Source organism: Lontra canadensis, unplaced genomic scaffold (assembly GCF_010015895.1).
Source record: "Lontra canadensis isolate GAN:19392208 unplaced genomic scaffold, GSC_riverotter_1.0 scaffold67, whole genome shotgun sequence".
Lineage (NCBI taxonomy): Eukaryota > Metazoa > Chordata > Mammalia > Carnivora > Mustelidae > Lontra > Lontra canadensis.
Genome location: NW_022631061.1, coordinates 1,869,729 through 1,888,944, shown reverse-complemented (window position 1 = coordinate 1,888,944; position 19,216 = coordinate 1,869,729). Strand labels below are relative to the sequence as shown.

Sequence of the window (19,216 nt, the reverse complement as noted above, 5' to 3'; positions counted from 1 at the left end):
GGCTGCTTTCTACATTTAGCCCTGTGGAATCCGTAGAAGGAGGCAAGCCATGGACGGCCGGGCTCCTGGGGCTTTTTCTGATATGGCCAGAGTGCTAAAGTCACCGAGATCTGGAGGACAGGTGGGCGCTGTGAGGGCATGTGATCACATTGGATCTTGTGCCTGCCCATGCCAGTGAGAAGCCACGTTATCTGTGGCCTGTGATAGAAAAGCATAAAGCATCTTTATTACCGAGGCTTCCGATGGAAGCAAGGAAATGCACAGGTGGACTTATGGACTGCAGGCCTCTGTCTTTGCCTGATGAAATCACGCCTCTTTTCCTCAGGAAAGGACAGGTGTCCCACACTCTTTAAAGGTTTGCATTATGCCACTCTGCTACTACAAAGTGCTACTTGTCTTTTATTAACTGAAGGAAATCGGAAGATTTTCGCTTTTACAAAATAAAGTCAAAAAGCAAAAATGGCATTCAGCATTTGTTCTGCAGCAAGCTGTTACAGAGGCTGCCCAGATCCGGAGAGCCCAGAGCCACGCTCCTTCCCTAGAGACTGTGCTCAGCGTCTCAGCGTCAAGCCGCCACAGCTCTGAACTGTATCTGTGAGTAGCTGTGCTCTATCTCGATTTTCTTGGTGTATCCATTAGCAAGATGTGTCCTAAGGTGTCAGAAAAGCCTAAAGGAGGTGATTTTTTGGGGGTCTGGGAACGCTCAACAAGTTTTCTATGTAATTAATGGTTGTTTCTTTGCTTTACACCGTTTCACTCATGAAGGGTTCCATAACAACACGCTACTTTCAGATAGCAAGGAGGGAGGCCTGAAGCGGCCTTTGAGATGGACAGTTAGACCTTCTCTTTTGGAGTTCCATCACCCGATGGGCCCAGCTCCTGGAGCTGTTGTGTGTGCTTACCTCTTCCCACCCCGACACTCAGCTTCCCGGGGTGGGACCATGGGTTTATGCATTTCCATAAATCCTGGCTATGTTGAGCTTAGGGCATCAAAATGGGGTGAGATTGGTGAGATGTGGTGGGATTTAGTGTAGCTGTTGATCGTTGTACAGATTCCTCCCCACAAGAAAGGATGACCTAATCTTCAGGTAACACTTTCAAAACCTCTGTGGCAACTTTCTGCGTAAACCCCAGCAGCAAGAAGTCCGTAACAACCCACCATTGTGGGAATTTGAACGGTTGGATTAGGTTTACACAGATGCGTGTTCTTTCGTCTCCCTGTTGGTTGAATGACCACCTTTGGGGTTTCAGCATGAATAGAAATAGTGGCATAATGTGTACAAAATTCTGACAGTTGATGCCACTCGGAGAATATAGTTTTATGCTACTTCTAGGGAGATGGAAAGGATATTCCTTAAACTTGAACCCAGGACATGGCAAATATCTCATTTTCAGCTACCCTGCTGGAAAGTAGAAACCTGCTTCTTGGAGACCCGTGTCTTCTCTGGGCCGTCCGCCCCGGGCCTCCCAGTGGCATTTGGCTGCATTGTTTTTCCAGCGTCTTCCAAGGGAACTGAGTTTGCCCTCCCCCCCCACCCCCCGATGGCAGATAGTACTTCAGCAGTAACCAAGACACGAGCATCACTTGTATGCCAACTGCACTGCAGTAGTAAAAACTAAATAAGAAAAAAAAAAAAAAAAAAAGAAAAGTAACCAAGGTAAAAATAGTGGGAAGTCTCCTGTCACAAGTCCATTCTGTGCTCCCCACGCCGTGGTTCACAGAGCAGTTCCCCTGGGGCTGCTGGGGGCAAGGAAGGGGCCCAGAACTGTCCCTAGAGAAGAGAGCTGCTGTGTGCCCATTTAGGAGAATTGAATTGCGCCTGTCTAGTCACGTTTTGTACTCAACGAAGACTTCCCTTTCCACATTACGCTTGAAAATCAGTATCTGTATCTAGTTATGCAATCCAGTAAACTGCCCCCTTAAGTCGAAGAGGGTACTGCACCCCCAGCATTAGGAAGTGAGTTCCTTGAGCAGGTTTTTGGCTGACAGGCACGTGCCCACCCGCTGCTGGTGGTTCATGGGCATTTGTGCTCCCCCTACCCCCACAGCTCTGCACGTCCTGGGGGCTCGTTTCGGCCTGGCACGATCATGGCACTCTCGTTTGCCTTCTGTTCTGAGGAAGCTCAGAAGTGTGTCTCCAGCATATGTCTGGGCTCCAGTAGCTTTTGCTTCTGCTCCAGACAGCAGTGGACTTTGGAGAAAGGAGTATAAATTATGGACCAGCCCTTCCAGAGCCCAAGACAGAATGGGTCTTGTCTTTTAGAGGATGGCAGATGGCTCATCCCACCTAACCTCCTGCCCCCCCCACCCCCACTCTGTGAAAGCCCAGGAAAGAGGATGCTATTTAATTGCCCTGTCTTTGCCTTGCACTGGCTTTTATTGTTTGGGGGGTGGGGTGTACTTACTTTAGGCAGAGGACTTGTAGGAGGGGCAGTAGGCACTCTCTAAAGGTCAGTGGCATTTACCAGTCAGGTCAAAACCGGGTGCGTCATAAGGAGCTTCCCCACTCCGCTTCTCTTCCCTATGAGATTCCTGTCTACCTACAACACTCCCTCCTTGCCCAAAAGGATGTCCAGGAGTGATTTTACAGGGATTCTGCACATCCCCTAGTGCAGCCTCTTCTGCCAAGGGTTGTGTTGAAATGTGGCCTCTTTAACTCCTTATTCAAGCCATTGTTTCCTGAGAGTTTTGTTGGGATTTACAATCTGACTTGAATAAATCCAGTTAATCCCCTAAGGAAGAAATGGAGAAAAGAAAAGACAGTTCCAGGAGGAATTACACCCTGGGCTCTCTCACCAGTGCTGGGTCCTTCCCTAGGCTCCTGGGCCCCAGCAGGTCTTGACTCTCTGGGAAAACTGCTTGCCCCAGGTATCCCTCACAACCTTGCCAGGGTGCCTCGGAAGCAGGCCAGCATGTGGTCTGCTGGGCTCTGTGCTTGTTCCTCCCTTGCTCACAACACCTGCTCTTTTCTGCTCCTGTCACACCCTTGTGTCTGGGGTCTTCCTGCTGCACTACACTCCACAAATAATGTCGTCTTTCCTCATTTCCTTCCCACTTCCTCCCCACCTTACAGCACAGTGATATCATTTCCTTCCCACCTGGAATGCCAGGGCCCTCGATGAGCACTGGGGCTCAGTGCCTTCCAACCTCCATGACCTGGTTTGACCCTTGGCTCTCAGAGTTATTTTTCCTCGTCTTTATAATGAGATCAGAACATATGACTGTTATTCCTAGCTGAAAACTTATGGGTCTTGAAGAAGCTTTTTTTTTTTTTTTCTTTCTTCTCTTGGCCAGTCAGATGAAATAGAGAGAGGCCTGTTCCCATTCTTGTGTGACCACATGGAGTGCCATGGCCAGGGGCTGGGGGTGGGGGGTGGTGCCAGACCACTCTGCGCCCAGTGGCTAAGGCCACAGGTGTAGGCGGGCAGTCGGGTTGTGGGTGGTTAGGTATGGACTTTGCTAGATCTGTCAGTCGCCAATTAGATTATTATGTTTTCTGGTGTCTGGATTGTAGCAAGGTGAGGTCAGTACCCATCCATGGATGATCAAGATGAAAAAGCAATGATGTTTTTTTCCACCTCAGTAGCTAGATAGCTTCTCTCTGCATAAGCTATTTTTTTTAAATAAACTCTTTAGTTCAGCACAGTTTTAGATTTATAGGAAAATTGTGGCGCTAGTACTGAGTTCCCATACTCTTCACACCAGCTTCCTCCATTGCTAGCACCCTACATTAGCGTGTGGCCCCGATCTAACTAATACCCCTACTTTATTTAGATTTCTGTAGTTTTTCCCGAGATCCTTTTTCTGTTCCAGGACCCCATCCAGGATCCCACATGACATTCAGTGGTCATGTCTCCCCAGGCTCCTCTTGCTTGTGACAGTTTCTCGGACTTCCCTTGTTCCTATGGTCCTGATGGTTTTGAAGAGCACTGGTTAGGTGTTTTATAGGATGTTCTCCATCTGCCATTTGTCTGATATTTTTCTCATGGTTAGATGGTTTGGGGAGGAAGATCACAGAGGTCAAGTGCCCTTCTTGGCACATCCCATAATCAAATGTTTGTCGTGGTTGACCGTGGCCCCCTGGTCTAGGCAGTGTAGGTAGAAACCTAGTTAGGTTTCTGCACTCTTTTCTGCCCTTTTCAGACTGGCCTCTGTGGAAAGACGTCACTTGTGCAGGCTACTTGAGGCTGGGAACCTCTGTTCCATGTCTCTGAGGATGGGCGCTGGCATCCTGCCCCCCTTGGGAAGAGCTGCCCAGGCAGGATTGGCCTGTGTGTTAGCAGACTGGGAGTGGTATGTTGGCACAGGGTGCGGTCCGTGGTCTGCACTCATCCTGGGACCTGCGCTTGGCTTGTTCCTGGTGACACGGGTTGGCTGACAGCGGCCATTGGGGAATGTGTGCCCTCTTGTGATTCGTGCTCAGAAGTGGATCCTCTAGCACATTCTCCTAACATTTTAGTCCAGAAGAAAAGGAGGAATAACAGTTACTCCTAACTTACAATAATTCAGCATTTTTTCTGTTCTGGACCTAACTGTGTTGACCTGGTTCTTGCTCTCAGGGGATCCAAGGAAGGTCTAAAAAAGCAGATGCCATTGCTATTCAAGGCATCTGGGTTTTAATAATTAAAATATGGTTGGATTTGTCTTCCATAACCTCATATTTGGAATAACATCTTGCTTTTCCAGGGGAATTGCGTGATTATTGAGGACAGGAATGATGTCATTAATTTGTGTTTCTCATACTGTGCAATTTCTGCCTATAGAAGGCTCTCCCTTAAGAGCTGCAATAAATGTGGAAGTTCAGAGACCTCAGAGTCAAGGTCGCTGGAGGAATTGGCCTCCTGGGCATTTCTGTCCATGCTGGTTAGGCCTGAGACGGGTAGAAGTCATAGGTGGATGTTGTGATGACCAGTTGTGGAATTCAGAGATGTAAAATATTTTAGCCATCAGTGATGATAGAGGACATGGTGGCTGTCTGTGTTGCAATAGGAGGAGGTTAATGCGTGGGATAAAAGGCAATAATAAACGCTTACATTCTTTTTCTCTAGCAGAATTGAACAACACGATGGGGTGCAAAGTTCTGCTTAACATCGGGCATCAGATGCTGCGGAGGAAGGTGGTGGACTGCAGCCGGGAGGAGAGCCGGCTGTCCCGTTGCTTGAACACTTTCGACCTGGTGGCGCTGGGGGTGGGCAGCACGCTGGGTGCCGGTGTGTATGTCCTGGCCGGAGCTGTGGCCCGTGAGGACGCGGGCCCCTCCATTGTCATCTCCTTCCTGATCGCAGCGCTGGCCTCAGTGCTGGCCGGCCTCTGCTACGGCGAGTTTGGTGCTCGAGTCCCCAAGACAGGTTCGGCCTACCTCTACAGCTACGTCACCGTCGGGGAGCTCTGGGCCTTCATCACTGGTTGGAACTTAATCCTCTCCTACATCATCGGTATGTCCCAGGAGGCCTGGAGCCTGCGCCCTTACCCCTCTGCTGTTCTCACCTCCAGACCACAGCCATGCTTTCCTCTGCTCCCTGAGTGGACCAAGACTAGCTCCTCTCTATGACTGTCCTCCTCCCTTAACTGTGGTACATGCTTCCTTTCCCTTTTGTGGGGGGGCCTGCCTCGAGGGTATCGCTCCTCCTGGTCTGTGCATCGGACTGTTAGTAGAGATGAGCCAGGCCAGCAAGGAGGTCAGTGCTGTGAACACAAGAGATGGAAATTCAGTGGGATGTCTTTACTGCTTAAAAGGAGTGTAGTCCCTTTCAGTATTTTTGATTATTGATTACTAGAGTAAACATATCACTGATAAAGAAAAATTTAGGAAATACAGAAAAACGCAACACAGGAAGTAGACATTGCCGAATCTGACAACCGAGAGAAATTAATTGTTATTCATTCACTCATTCTTTCAGCAGCTATTTCTTGAGCCCCTCCTCTGTGCCAGGCATTATGCTGGATATTAGGAACACCATGGAAGGAGAAGACAATCTCTATTCAGAAGAGTTTAGGGATCTATTAATATTTTTGTCAACTTAAATGTATATTTTTTGTCCAGTATGTCTCTATAAAACAACATATAATAAACATTTCTCATGGTATTAGTGGTTTTTCCATAGTAATATTCCAACTGATTGCATATCATTATGTAGTTTTATATATGTAACATAATTTTTTAGGTGTTCTCCTAGAGTACTTAGATTGTTTCCAGTTGTGTAATTATTGTTATAATTAACAATAATATACAACAATATATAATATTGTATATAATACATACATATATATGTATATATTATATATACAACAATATATAATAGTTTAATGTCATTTAATGTCTTTGGGCATGGCCATGGTTTTTTTCCTTTAAAATATTCTAAGAAGCAGAATGTGTAGGTCAGTGGGCCTGCGTCTTTTAAGGCCCATGTTGCCTGTGATCCTCCAGACAGCCACAGGCTCTCTTCCTCACATTCTCGCTGACCCTGAGCACCAGCATTAAAAACAACCAACAAACAAAAACACTCAAAATACAAAGTCTTCTTAGTATGGTAGGTGCGAAGATATTGTTTCTCTTGATGTTGTTTGTATTTTGGTTACAACCAAGTTTGAACACATCTTAAAAGACTTAAAAGAGACAAACTTAAAAGAGACAAACACCTGAATATAAGAATAAGCAAAGGATATGAATGGCCAATTCCTACAAGTAGAAGTATAAACAGGCTCTAAACATTGCATTTATATTTCAGCACACTTTTTGTAATATTTTCAAAACACAGTAAGACGTGGTAAGTGGATCCCAGTAGGCTCCTGTGCTCCCCACACTGGGAATGGTGTAAGGGGCTATGTGCTGCCTGCTGTGATGCGGGGCCCCGGGGCTATGTGGGCCTCCTGCTGCCACTTGCCCAGGCCAGCTGGCAGAGGGCTCCTGCCAAGCTCTCTGAGCAGCACCTTCCCTCTCTTTTCTGGAGCTCGTGGTACCTAATGACAGCCAGCATAGCTTATGCTTCTAAGTTTGAAAATAAAATTCATAATTTTTTTTTTCAGTAAAGCACTAAAATTTATAATCACAAATGCTCATGAAAGCTCAAGTGTCTGAGTGGGAATGTATCTGTTTTAAATGGGCTGTTATGTTCCCTACGGATTTACCTGGGCATAAAACAAAACCTGAGCAGGAATCGCCCTCTGCTTCTATACCAACAAAGGAAAGACTCTTTGCCAGCGTGCTGTTTGCTTGTGTGAAACTGACTCATGCATGTGTTACTGTGGGTAATTCTCAGCCTCAGCTTTTGGGAAGGGTAGTTTTTCTCAGCAAAAGTGGGTTTTTTTAAAGCTATGTTTCAAAGATGGGGAGTGAGGGAGGCCAGGAAGGAAGGCCGGGTAGCCCCTCTCACCCCTCATGGTAGGTTTCAGAGCCTGATCAGCTGTGAGCCGGCCTCTGTTGGGGAGAGGGGGAGACCATTCTTTCCACTGGGCTGGCGATGAGCAGAACTCATAACATCCTGGATGCTGAGGATGAAGACACCTGGTTAAATTTTTGAGTTGTCAGACACACACTCAGTAGGAGACCCACTAGCAACATTGAATCTCGTTCCCCCAGCCATATTCTGTGGGTGATCTAGACCACAGTCACCAGCGAGGTCCCTTTTGGAAGGAAAGGAAAGTGCTATATGTGAATATTGGAAGTGTAATGACATTTCCTTGAAAAGCAGTGATTTGATTCAGGTTGAAAGAGCATGCAGTCAACAGTTGTTGGCATTTGGGGTGCTGTGTCCGTTTGTGATCCTCAGGGCAGGGACTGTGGGATGGAGAGGAGGAAGGCTGGGCTGTGGCTGTGGTCAGACACTTGGGGACCTGTGGGCAGGTAGTGGGAGCCCAGGTTTGGGCACAGAGCAGCAGAGGGGGCCGGCGCCAGCTCTGGGGTGAGCAGGTGACTGTTGCTGAGGAGGATGGTCAGCACACGTGGATCTCCTTGTTCCATTCTTACTGGGAGAACAGCATTCCCTGGTGGGTGGGGACCCTCAGCTCTGCTGTCAGGAGGGTCTTGGAAGAGAAGCTTCCAGAGCCAGATGTCTCAAGCTGCCCACCATAGCCCCTGAGTAGATCATGAAATCAGCTTCGTGGTTTGCCACCAGTATTTCTTTGAATAATGAAATAAAATAAGTAGAGTTGAATAAATACCACCAATGTGTTCCTCAGGTGGTAAGAGTAATTTAGCACTGTTCTTCGAACTATTGATTATTCAGTTGTATATTGGAAACACAGTACCCGTGAACATACTGGGTTGTGGTGGGAAGTGTGTTTCTCTCCAGGCCTGTGAGGCTTCCCCAGCCCCATCACTTTGCTGCAGGCACTAACTGAGCCTCACTTCTGAGCTAGCACAGACCGGGGTCTGCCTGCCACCCCCGGGTCCCAGCGCATCATCCATGACCCCTGGCATGGTAGCTGTGAAGTGGAGCCTGATGACAAATGCTGTTCATTGTTTTCCGTCAATTTCCTCCGGTGCATCTGTTTCATGACAGGTACTTCAAGTGTAGCGAGAGCCTGGAGTGCAACGTTTGACGAGCTGATTGGCAAACCCATCGGGGAGTTCTCACGGACGCACATGGCTCTGAACGCCCCTGGAGTGCTGGCCGAAAACCCAGACATATTTGCTGTGATCATCATTCTCATCTTAACAGGTAAAGCCACAGAGTGGGACATGTCGGTTGGGGTAAGGGGCCTGAGGTGCAGGGCAGACTCCCATGAGGCCCCTTTCTAACTTTTCCTCACCCTCCTTTCCCCTCCTCTTGTTTCTTTCTGTGGCGAATGCAGGCATCTTGTTGGTCTTAGCAGCTTCTTGTACACACAGGGTGGACTCACTGACTAGCTGTCGAAGCTGCTTGTCATTTAATTAAAAAAAAATATCAGGTGTTTGTGTAGCTGTTTGTAGAGTGGGATTTTGTTAGTATGGTGGGCTTTATTGTATAAATGACCCAGGAATTCCCCCTGACTTAGTGGAAAGCATTTGTAAAGGGAAGTGGCGTTCTTCCTCGGGGAACAGAAAGAGGAAGAGGTCGGTCTGGGCACCAGTGTGCGCCTTGGATGCTCGAGAAGTCTCGGATGGTTTTACACCTAACAGCCAACAAAATGCCCATTAAAGAAATGTTTCACGGGACGTCGGGGTAGCTTGGCTGGTTGAGCGTCTGCCTTCTGCTCAGGTTATGATCCCAGGGTCCTGGGATCGAGTTCCGCACCGGGCTCCCTATTTGGCAGCGAACCTGCGTCTGCGTCTGTGTCTGCCTGTGCTCCCTGCTTGTGTGTTCTCTCTCTCTCTGTGTGTGTGTGTCAAATAAATGAGTAAAATCTTTTAAAAAATATATTAATGACAGAGTCACGGGTACAGAATTTTAAAATTCCAGATAGCACTTGAAGATGACTGAAGGCAGCTTCCTCTTAGTGATGTTTATCCGTGTCCTGGCCTCGAGGATGGGAGTTTTGTTCCTTGTGGCACTTAACTGTATAAGCATTAAGCTGAATGCAGATAAATCCCCCTTTGAGACTGGAAGATCTTGGATGGGTTCTAAAAACAACATGCCTTATTTTACGCACCATGTAATTGAAATCATCTTGCATAGGACAGTCTCAGCAGTATTTCTGGTCCAGCTGGCAGGAACGTGTATCAGAAATTAAGTTTGCACTGGGATATTTTCATAAACACGAGAGGGAGGGATGCCAGAGAGAAACAGAGCGCAGCACGAGGAGGTGTTCCCTGTGATGAATTGCTCACTTCCCTTCTAGCACCTTCATTTCAGAATCGAATCTTCTATTGTGAAATGCATTTTTTTATTTTAAGTTTATAAAAGGTGCGCATGGCAGGGCAGCAGTCTCAAGTCATAAGTGGTGGTCACCTGTCACTTGGACACCTTTCCATGTCTCTTCCCCAGCCAGGAGTTTAGCCACAGAAGTCCCCAAATGGTGTGTCATCATGTAGCCTAAGCCTCTGAAACAGTGTTGTCATGTGGTTTCCATGTGTTTTTATCACTTGGATCTTTTTAGGTTTTTTTATGTGAGTTTATGATCCATCCGTAACTCGTCTAGCTTAGACATTGTTTTACGTGCACTGAGTCTGATGACGAACCTTATGGTTTGTGGTGCCGTAATCACAGAAAGTTGCCATTGCTCATACTGCTAACGTTGCACGGTGAATCTGAATAATTTTCATATCCGAAAAACCCTGATTCTACCAACAAACTCAACCAGATGTCTCCTCCTTGGAGAAAAAAAAAATCCCGCTGTGCCCTCAGGGGAGTCCCAGGAAGTTATGTCAGTGAGTGGAGAGGGTGCCAGGAGAGGGCCTTCTCTTCATCCCTGGGAGGGGCTTGTGCTCCAGGGGGGTGGGATGTGGTGTTCCCCATCGCTGCAGTCCTTGGGTGCCTGCCGGGTGGCATCCTCAGCTCCAGAGGGGGCCTGCGAGACCAACTTTGATGCCTTGGTGAACCACTGTGTGGACTTTGGTTAGTTTGATCCCTGCCTCTAGAAAGATGATTAATTCAGCCCCATTCCCAGAGGCTCCCAGAAATCTTAGGAGGTTTGGTGTCGCTTGGATTCTTCTTAACTCACCCTCTCGTCCCATCCCTGTCCCTGTCCCAGGAAGGACTCCTCAGGCACAGAGTTCACACCATCAGGCAAAATTTTCTTGTTTATGTGCTTTTTCAGGACTTTTAACTCTCGGTGTGAAAGAGTCGGCCATGGTCAACAAAATATTCACTTGTGTCAATGTTCTGGTCTTGGGCTTCATAATGGTGTCAGGATTTGTGAAAGGATCGATTAAAAACTGGCAGCTCACAGAGGAGGATTTCCAGAACACATCCAGTCATCGCTGCTTGAGCAAGTGAGTTGTTTCTCCTTCCTCTCGACATGTGACCATTGATTCGTACTTGGTACTTAAACAGACACGCACATTGGGGGCATGTAATTGGCCAGAACACTACATGCCTTTTTAAAAAAAAGTAATTTGAATTTGAATTAATTTTTTTTGTGCAGTAAAATAGCCGAGGGTGTTTCTTTGGTTTGAAATTTTGTCGAGTTTCATTTCCCTGAACTCGTAGTCTGATAAAGGAAGGTATTCAGGAAAACAAAATCTTCATTCTAATTCTGAAATTGTACACAGTTGAAGATCATTGTCAGACTCACTAAGTCATCTGTTCCTCAAATTCCTTTCTTGACCAACCTCTGAATTTGGTTTCAGAAAAGCTTTTCTCTGCAAAGCCATGGTGCTATCCCTTGATTATGATTCCTTCCTATTAATGACATAGAAGAAGAAACCTGGAGGACTCTGATCACGGGCTTTTATCAGAGGTTTTCAGAATTACTGACGTATGAAAATGTGATTATAATAGTCTTTCTCCCACACTCAACTTGGGGTGTGTCAGCCTTTTGAAAACCAGTGGCCCCAACACCCTTATATTCTCTGACTCAGGATAACCAGGATGAGGGGCAGGTGACAGGCCAGCTCTTAGACCTGTGCTTTTTTAGGACCCTCAGGGAAGCCTCATCGACAAACTCCGACTATCTAGAAAATAAGAGCCAAGCAAATTAGGATGTATCTTTTGGATCTTTTTAGGTCAGATTTTTCAGGGGAATCTTAGGGTGGGTCCTAGGATAGAGAATGGGGTGTGAGATTTTTGTCTACGATTCTGTTGTAATTACAACCAAGGGTTACACAGCTCTGATAAGGAGACCCTCCTAAAATGCAGTGTCTTTAAAATGATGTCTCAGCCCCTGACATGAGTGGCCCGGGTTGACTGGCCCATGAGGCTGCACACAGGCTTGCAGGGATCCGCCAGGTTGCTCCATCCTACCCTAGGATGGGGTCCTCCTCTGTGTGGTCAGAGCTGGGCTCTCCTCGGAGGGAAAGAGGGTATGAGAGAGAGTGTGCCCATGCTTTGGAGGGCAGATCCGGAAGACACAGGTATGTCCCTTCTGCCAAATTTCCGCTGGTGAGAATCCAGTAGGTGGCCACATCTAGCTGCAAGGGAGACTGAGAAATGAGGTCGTCCCACCCTGGGGATCTGAGCGGTCACATGTGAACTTGGTCTCTGGTTCAGGCCCAGCTGTATCTTCCAGTGATCTGGTCACTGGACAGGCAGGCATTGATGTGTGACGAGTTCACTACTAGAACACAAGCAGGAAACTGTTGAATGCATGACATATTATATGGTTAACAGTTCAAATAAAAAAGAGACTTCCTTTTGGAGACTAAATGACTACAGAGAAATGAGGATTTAAATTTTTTTTTTTAAAGATTTTATTTATTTATTTGACAGAGAGAGAGGTCACAAGGAGGCAGAGAGGCAGGCAGAGAGAGAGGGGGAAGCAGGCTTCCCGCTAAGCAAGAGATCCCAATGCGGGGCTTGATCGCAGGACCCTGAGATCATGACCTGAGCCGGAGGCAGAGGCTTAACCCACTGAGCCACCAAGGCACCCCTTTAAATTTTCTTTTTAAAAGTAAGTTCTATGTCCAAGTGGGGCTAGAACTCCCAACCCTAAGATCAAGGGTCACATGCTGTACTGACTGAGCCAGCTGGGCCCCGCTGAGAAATGAGGATTTTTAATGTAGCATTCCTAAGCTTTCCTGAATCCTATGTATGCCAGATTTATTGGTGCTCAGTATCTCAGGGTAGAATAAAGCCAGTTCAAACTAAGCTTGGGAGTAACAGTAGATTTTGAAAACTTGGGACGACTCTCTTGCTGGTGATGGTTCACAGGTCAGGAATTAAATCTAGATAGCGTGTTTTTTTCCTGGTGGTCGATAGAGATTGAATATTATTGTTTTCATGAAGAGCTTGCTTGTGCCCGCTGATAGTCTTTCCTGTCTTGGGTTGTCCTTGCACTCTGGGTCCCAGTGATGAAGGACTGTGCTGTCCCCAGCCCCCAGAGCACTGCCCTGAGGTAGAAGGCTGCCGGTCTGGGGCACAGCTTGTTCTTTGATTTTGTCAAAACCAGAAACTTCTTTCTTCCCCTTTTTTGCAGCCGTAGATTAGTATTTCCGAGCATGGCCATGTAGTCTTGCATGAAATTGCTTGTCTCTCTGAAATAATAGGGCATTTCCCAGCCAAACCATGCAGCGTGGAGAGCTTCAGCCACAGTTGGTGGCCATTCTCACCCCACCGGGTTGTGATTTTGTGATCTGGTCTCCATGACTTGGCTGTGGACGCCCCCATGAACCTGGAGTCTGTCTGTGGCTTGGTCTGGACTGGGAATATGCCCCGACAGCCTGGTGGGTTCCCTGCGGCCTTCATCTCCTGCTACTTCTGGCTTTCTTAGCCAGAGTCCCGCAGATGGGCCAGAAATGTAGCAGTGTAAAGCACAGCGCGACTTGGAACCCTGCTGGGAAGGTTTTGTTGCATATGGTTTCTTGTCAGGGAGGATGGAAACCCAAAAATAACATTGGCTTCCACGAGATAAAGGTTTTGTTCTTTTAAGTCAACATCTGCAGGTGGTCAGTCCAGCGTATGGCTTCGGTGGGCCGGAAATCCAGTTCTTCCGTCTGATGGCTCTGTCCATGGCGCACATTCCCAACGTCACTCCAGGGTCCAAGATGGCGCCCAGCAGCAGGAAGGAAATGAGAAAAGGAGAGGGGCAGCCTCCCTCTCCACTTCATTTCCCTGATGTTTCTCAGGAGATGTGTACCTCGTGTCTGCTTAAATTGAGGGGCCACAGCTCACAGCTGGAGTCGGAGAAACACACTGTCTTTATTCTTAGTGTTCCTGTGTCTAGCTAAAATAATTAAGTTCTATTACTGTGAGGAAGAAGGGGGTATGGCTTTTGGGAACAACTAGCAGTGTATGTCAGGGTGGCAGATGGAAGTCAGAAGAACAGAATCTTAGCATAGGATGCTTTCCACGGATGCTGTGGGAAAAGGCCACGATGGGGAGAGGACCTCCCACATCCACGCGGTGGAGGCTGCCTGTCAAGGCCTCACCCCAGGCTCGGAGATGTGGTGGCCACAAGACAGCTTTTCCTTCCTTCCTGTGCCAGTTCCCCTCTTTGCTATCCTGGGTGACTGGCTGGGTGGCAGGTGGAAGAGTTGGGCAGCCCAGCTGCAGGGGCGGGGGCACCAGGCTAAGGTCTGGCTTTAACCTGCTCTGCCAGCTGATGTTGGCCGGGTGTGGGCCACGGCCGCCCCTGAGAGCCTGTTTCCCCGTGTCTTCATGTGTTGGTGGCTAGATGCTGACTGGGCACAGCCCCCACACACGGAGAGCACGTCCATGACAGATTCACATAAAGAGCCTTCACAAAACATTTGTAAATGCTTTGGCTTGAGGCCATATAAAACAGGTTCTGTGACTATTTCATAGTGAGCCGCTGCCCCGGGAGCAGAATACCCAAGTTAAACATCGAATTTAATTTTTTGAGTAGGTAATGTTTTCTCCTGGTTCATTTGTCGTGATGTTATGAAAAGGTTTGTTTTGAGAATTTCTGTTCCCATTCCTTTCTTCATCTGCCTCATTCTCCCACCCTGCCATGCGTAATCATTTTTATCATTTCTGTGTGTAAGCTTCCAGCTTTTATTTGTATAAATACAAGCAACTACAAGTTTATTTCTATTTATTTTGTATATTATGTATATAACTTACATATATAATTTATGTGTATAGTCCCTCTCCTCTTACATAAAAAGTAACATTCTGTCTCCACTTTTCTGCACCTTGCATGTTTCCCTTACTAGCACATTCCACAGGGCTTTTTGTACAGGGACTGTGTCCTTCATTGCGGTGTGTGGTGTCTGAGCACCACAGGGCGATGGAGGAGATGGAGGAGCACCCACAGCTGGTTTCACAGTCGGTGGCTGCGGGAGCTTACATAGGAACAGCCCTTTCCCTGTGGCTCCCCTTCCATGGGATTCCTTCCCTCATCACTCTCTGAGGAGCTGGCAAGGATGCCCTTGTCTTGTTCCAGCTCTCCATAGCTCCGTGCTTTCACCGTTACTCCTGCTTCCGCTGGCTGCGTGACGGAGGTGTGTTCCAGCCCTCGTCGTTTCCTGCAGGGCCTCTTTCTGGGGTTGGACGTGTGTAACAGCAGTCCTGACACTCATTTACTCTTCGCGGCTGTTTCGTAGCTCTTGGTGTTAGAGGGCTTGTGGAGGCCGGCGGGCATCCGGAGGCTTTCCGCACCTGTCTGTCTGTCCCAGCAGGGACAGGGGAGCTGGGCCCAATTCCAGGTCTTGGCAAAGACCTTCCCATGTTCTAGTTGGGGTCAGAAGTTGAAAGGGTCTGCCAGGAGCCCCTCTGATTAAGAGTCCCCCTCTCCCTTCGTCTTCTTATCCCCCTCTCCTGAGCTATTTGACTGTCAACTGTTTAGTTTTAGGCTTTGGCCTCAAACTTTTTATTATAGGAGTCAGCTCACCAGGGTATTCTGTGTTCTTTGTGGTTTATGGATGTGGTGGGCACATCCTGTGCCTTGCCGATTTACTTGTCCTGGGCCTCCATTTTTGTATTTGGGGTGTGGGTGACTTCCCTTTGAGTCTGGCAACAGTTTTTCCTACATCTCTCACTTGTGGGTTTCTTGGAGTTTCCCTCACGTTGCTACTTACTGAACTGCCGTGAGTCCCAGATTGAGGACCTTCCTCATGCTCTGACCTCCAGATTGTGAAATCAAGGATCCTCTAGAAATCAGTACAAGGCTCAATCCCCATTATGCAATAATTGGGACCAAAGTGGCTGTCTGTTTTATTAGTCAGTTGATGAATCCCTCTGAAAGCAAGTTGGGGCAATGAGTTGCTAACCCAATTGACATCTGTTTATAGGACTAGAATATCCTGTATGGCTCTTCTAATGTTAGGAAGCCAGGTGGTCTGGGGCAGGTTGCCCTGCAGAGCTGCGCGGTCATCAGCCTGCTGAGTTAGGAGAGGCGATGGAGAGGTGGTGACCATTCTCTGGAAACTGCGACAGGATGCCTGCAGCCCTGTGGCCAGCAAAAGGCATGGCTGGTGAGGGAGGAGCCAGGCCATCCTCCTGGGGCTGGGAATTGGGTTGTTTTTCAGGTGGTGGCAGCGGACCAGGGTGTACGTGGCTTAGAGCCACTTCGTGATGGGCAGGGCCTGGAGTGGCCATCCAGAGTGTGAGTGGTGGCCGGCCGCGGGCTCTTGTGGCTCTTCTTGGCATGGGGCATACTGTTTAGAGTCAAGGTTCCACTTCGCTGGAACTATTTTCGGAACCTTAAAGGATTTCTGGGGCTGACAACCCGTATATGGCCGTATATTCATTACTTTAGCAATTATGTCCTGAGCCCCATCCATGTGCCCTTGCCCATACTGGGCTCTAGTCCCCACCCATGTAGACATCCCTGTTTACCGTGTGCATGTGAGTGCTTGTGGGCAGGAACCATTCTCTTTCCTTCACTGCAGTGTCTCTGAAAATGTTTGAGACTGCAGTTACTGGTAAATATGGGAGACTTTTTGCATTGTGTCCCTGGGGTGGGGGCCACACACCCATTTGGCAGCTCTGTGTTCCAGAGTATATGTTCTTCGTTTGACAGTCCTGGGAGAGAGGCCTCACTTGCTGGTTTCTTCCCTTTTTCCTGTTGGACACCCTGTGTCACAGTCTCTCCCCTGTCCCCAAAGCCAATATTCAGGGATACTTCTGGAAAGAGTTCAGTGGGTGCCCTTGTGGCTCTGGGCTATGTAAAGGAGGGAGGCCTGTGACCCGCGGGGTCTTAGGGACAGCTGCCTTGGGGATCATTTACTAGGTGTCTGGAGGGCCCCAGGCCAGCAGTGGCCAGGGGTGGAGGGGACACTTGACTGTTGGGAACAGCTTTTCTTCAGGACTGTGAAGTGGGTGTTATGATCTTTGGCTCTTTTTTCCTAGTGACACAAAACAAGGGACACTTGGTGCTGGTGGATTCATGCCCTTTGGATTCTCTGGTGTCCTGTCTGGGGCAGCGACGTGCTTCTATGCCTTTGTGGGCTTTGACTGCATCGCCACGACAGGTACGGCTCCCGCCCGCCCGCTGGACGGGTCCTCCTCCCTCGTCAGACAGGCTGGGCTAATTTGACCCAGGGGTACTGTTTTCCTTCCTGTGGGGCTGTGCCAGCTGCTGCTCTTTCACACGTGAGTAACATGTAGATTTGTAGCTTCCTGCTAATCTTTCCCCCCTTTATCACTTCCCCAAGTGGCAGTGCCTGGCAGGAAAGCCTGCATCACGAACGTGACTAACTGGTGTGCTGCTAGGACAGGATAATGACAGCGTCGCTCAGCCCGATTTCATATCTGGGCGTCATCCGGGAGAAACGAGGCCATTAAAAATATTGTTATCCGGGTGATTGAATAGGCTGGGCTCAGTCGGGCCTCCTGAATTTTCTCTGCCAAAGGAAACAAGTCTTTTCCTTGGCTGAACCAGGGCCTAGAGGCCGAGAACACCCTCCCTGGGCACTATGGGTTCTCTGATCCATGCTTGGAGGGCCACCCATGGTTCCTAGAAGCCCGAAGACCCCGGTTCCCATGGGGCTGAGCACGTCAGGGGTGTCATTTGTGGGTGGCGTGGGCATCTTGTGGGGCTGGGGGGTTGATCCTCACTGTCTTGCCCTCCTGGGCCCTATTCTTTGCTGCTTCTAGGTGAAGAGGTCAAGAACCCTCAGAAGGCGATCCCCGTGGGGATTGTCGCGTCCCTCCTAATTTGCTTCATCGCTTACTTCGGGGTGTCGGCTGCCCTCACGCTCATGATGCCATACTTCTGCCTGGACAAGGACAGTCCCCTGCCCGATGCCTTCAAGTATGTGGGCTGGGAAGGTGCTAAGTACGCGGTGGCCGTCGGCTCCCTCTGCGCTCTTTCCACCAGGTGAGGCCTCCAAAGCTCTCGGGAGGGTGAGAGGTGGTGGGCTGTGTGCGGCCTGACACACAGGCGTGCTGCTAATCTCGCTTTTTTCCCCCAAAGAGCCAGCACCTCAACCCTGATGAGGTGGTTTCTCCTCCTGCTGTTAGCAGCCATCCCGCAAGTTGTTCTTGGTACTTTCACCCTGAAGACTCTGAGGCCTACTTTCTGACATCTGCTCAGCAAGGGTCTGGCTTGCTGTCCCCAGCCTTGGCCCCTACAGCAGGCCACCTCTTTGAACACTGTGTTTTGGCCCTTAGTTTGGTCATAAAGCAGAGGCTGCCTTAAAAAAGGGAATTAATGCCATTTTTTTTTTAAAGATTTTATTTATTTATTTGAGAGAGGCACTAAGAGTGAGAAAGCACAAGCATAGCGGGAGGGGCAGAAGGAGAAGGAGAAGCAGGCTCCCCACTGAGTGGGGAGCCCGAATCGGGGCTCGATCCTAGGACCCTGGGATCCTGACCTGAGGCGAAGGCAGATGCTTAGCTGACTGAGCCCTCCAGATGGCCAGGTTAAAGTGGCTTTGAATAAGAAACATTTTGCCCCTGATGTTTGCTATTAGCCTGCACATACAGGAAATGTTTGCTAGTCGTTGATTTACCACAGAGAAATCCTCATGAGCCCAGTGAGGCTTTTATTTTCTGTTTGATTTAGCTAGAAATACTGTGGGAATAAATACAAAATTTTCTTTGCCTAAGAACTATGACTAGATTCCATGCATGTTTGTTAGGTTAAGCTGTTCTTTCACTGAGCACATACAGTAAGTGCTTTTTCTGGGATTGATGCAATGAATTTTGTCTGCCAGTCATGGGCTTCCCCTAGTTTGGAGGGTGGCAGTTCTTGGTGAGGAGTTCAGGGCAGCATGGTTTACCACATAATGATCATGTTAGGATGCCTTTCTACCAGATGGGATAGTGTTACATGTGCATTTTGCCTTTCCCTCCCATCCAGTCTTTTAGGTTCCATGTTTCCCATGCCTCGAGTCATCTATGCCATGGCTGAAGATGGACTGCTATTTAAATTTTTGGCCAAAATCAACGATAGGACCAAAACACCAATAATTGCCACGTTGACCTCAGGTGCCATTGCTGGTAAGGACTGGAACTAATCCCACCTGCCAGTATTTTAACAGTTGAGTTACTGCTAGTCCCTAGGGAAATACCTTAAATTGTGCTGGTCTGTGAGAAGTTAGAACTGGTCTTCTTAACTTTTGGTTTTCACCCTTGGAACCTGATTTCCTACAAGATAGCCACCCTTTTGACTAAAGGCAGAGGCCAGTTTTACAGAGGCTGGGATGGAATTCTCAAAAATGTTTGACTCCTTTTATTATGATTACCCTCTCATTGGACAGAGCTTGGAACGCACACTATCCCTACAGAGCCA

At 48.3% G+C, this 19,216-nt stretch overlaps 1 protein-coding gene across 5 annotated transcripts in view; it reads left to right on the top strand.

The window, feature by feature from the left end:
• SLC7A1 (solute carrier family 7 member 1) overlaps window positions 1-19,216 on the top strand; it is a 73,851-nt gene that overhangs the window by 46,608 nt on the left and 8,027 nt on the right. For 3 of the 5 annotated variants that reach the window (XM_032879983.1, XM_032879981.1, XM_032879982.1), the window contains exons 3-8: window positions 5,053-5,436; window positions 8,503-8,661; window positions 10,679-10,853; window positions 16,831-16,952; window positions 17,578-17,800; window positions 18,785-18,924. In XM_032879983.1, the coding sequence (XP_032735874.1) occupies window positions 5,067-5,436; window positions 8,503-8,661; window positions 10,679-10,853; window positions 16,831-16,952; window positions 17,578-17,800; window positions 18,785-18,924 (1,189 nt within the window). In that variant the 5' untranslated portion in view covers window positions 5,053-5,066. Of the gene's footprint in view, window positions 1-484; window positions 595-5,049; window positions 5,437-8,502; window positions 8,662-10,678; window positions 10,854-16,830; window positions 16,953-17,577; window positions 17,801-18,784; window positions 18,925-19,216 lie in introns of all 5 variants that reach the window. The other 2 variants (XM_032879985.1, XM_032879984.1) reach the window with 2 other exon arrangements.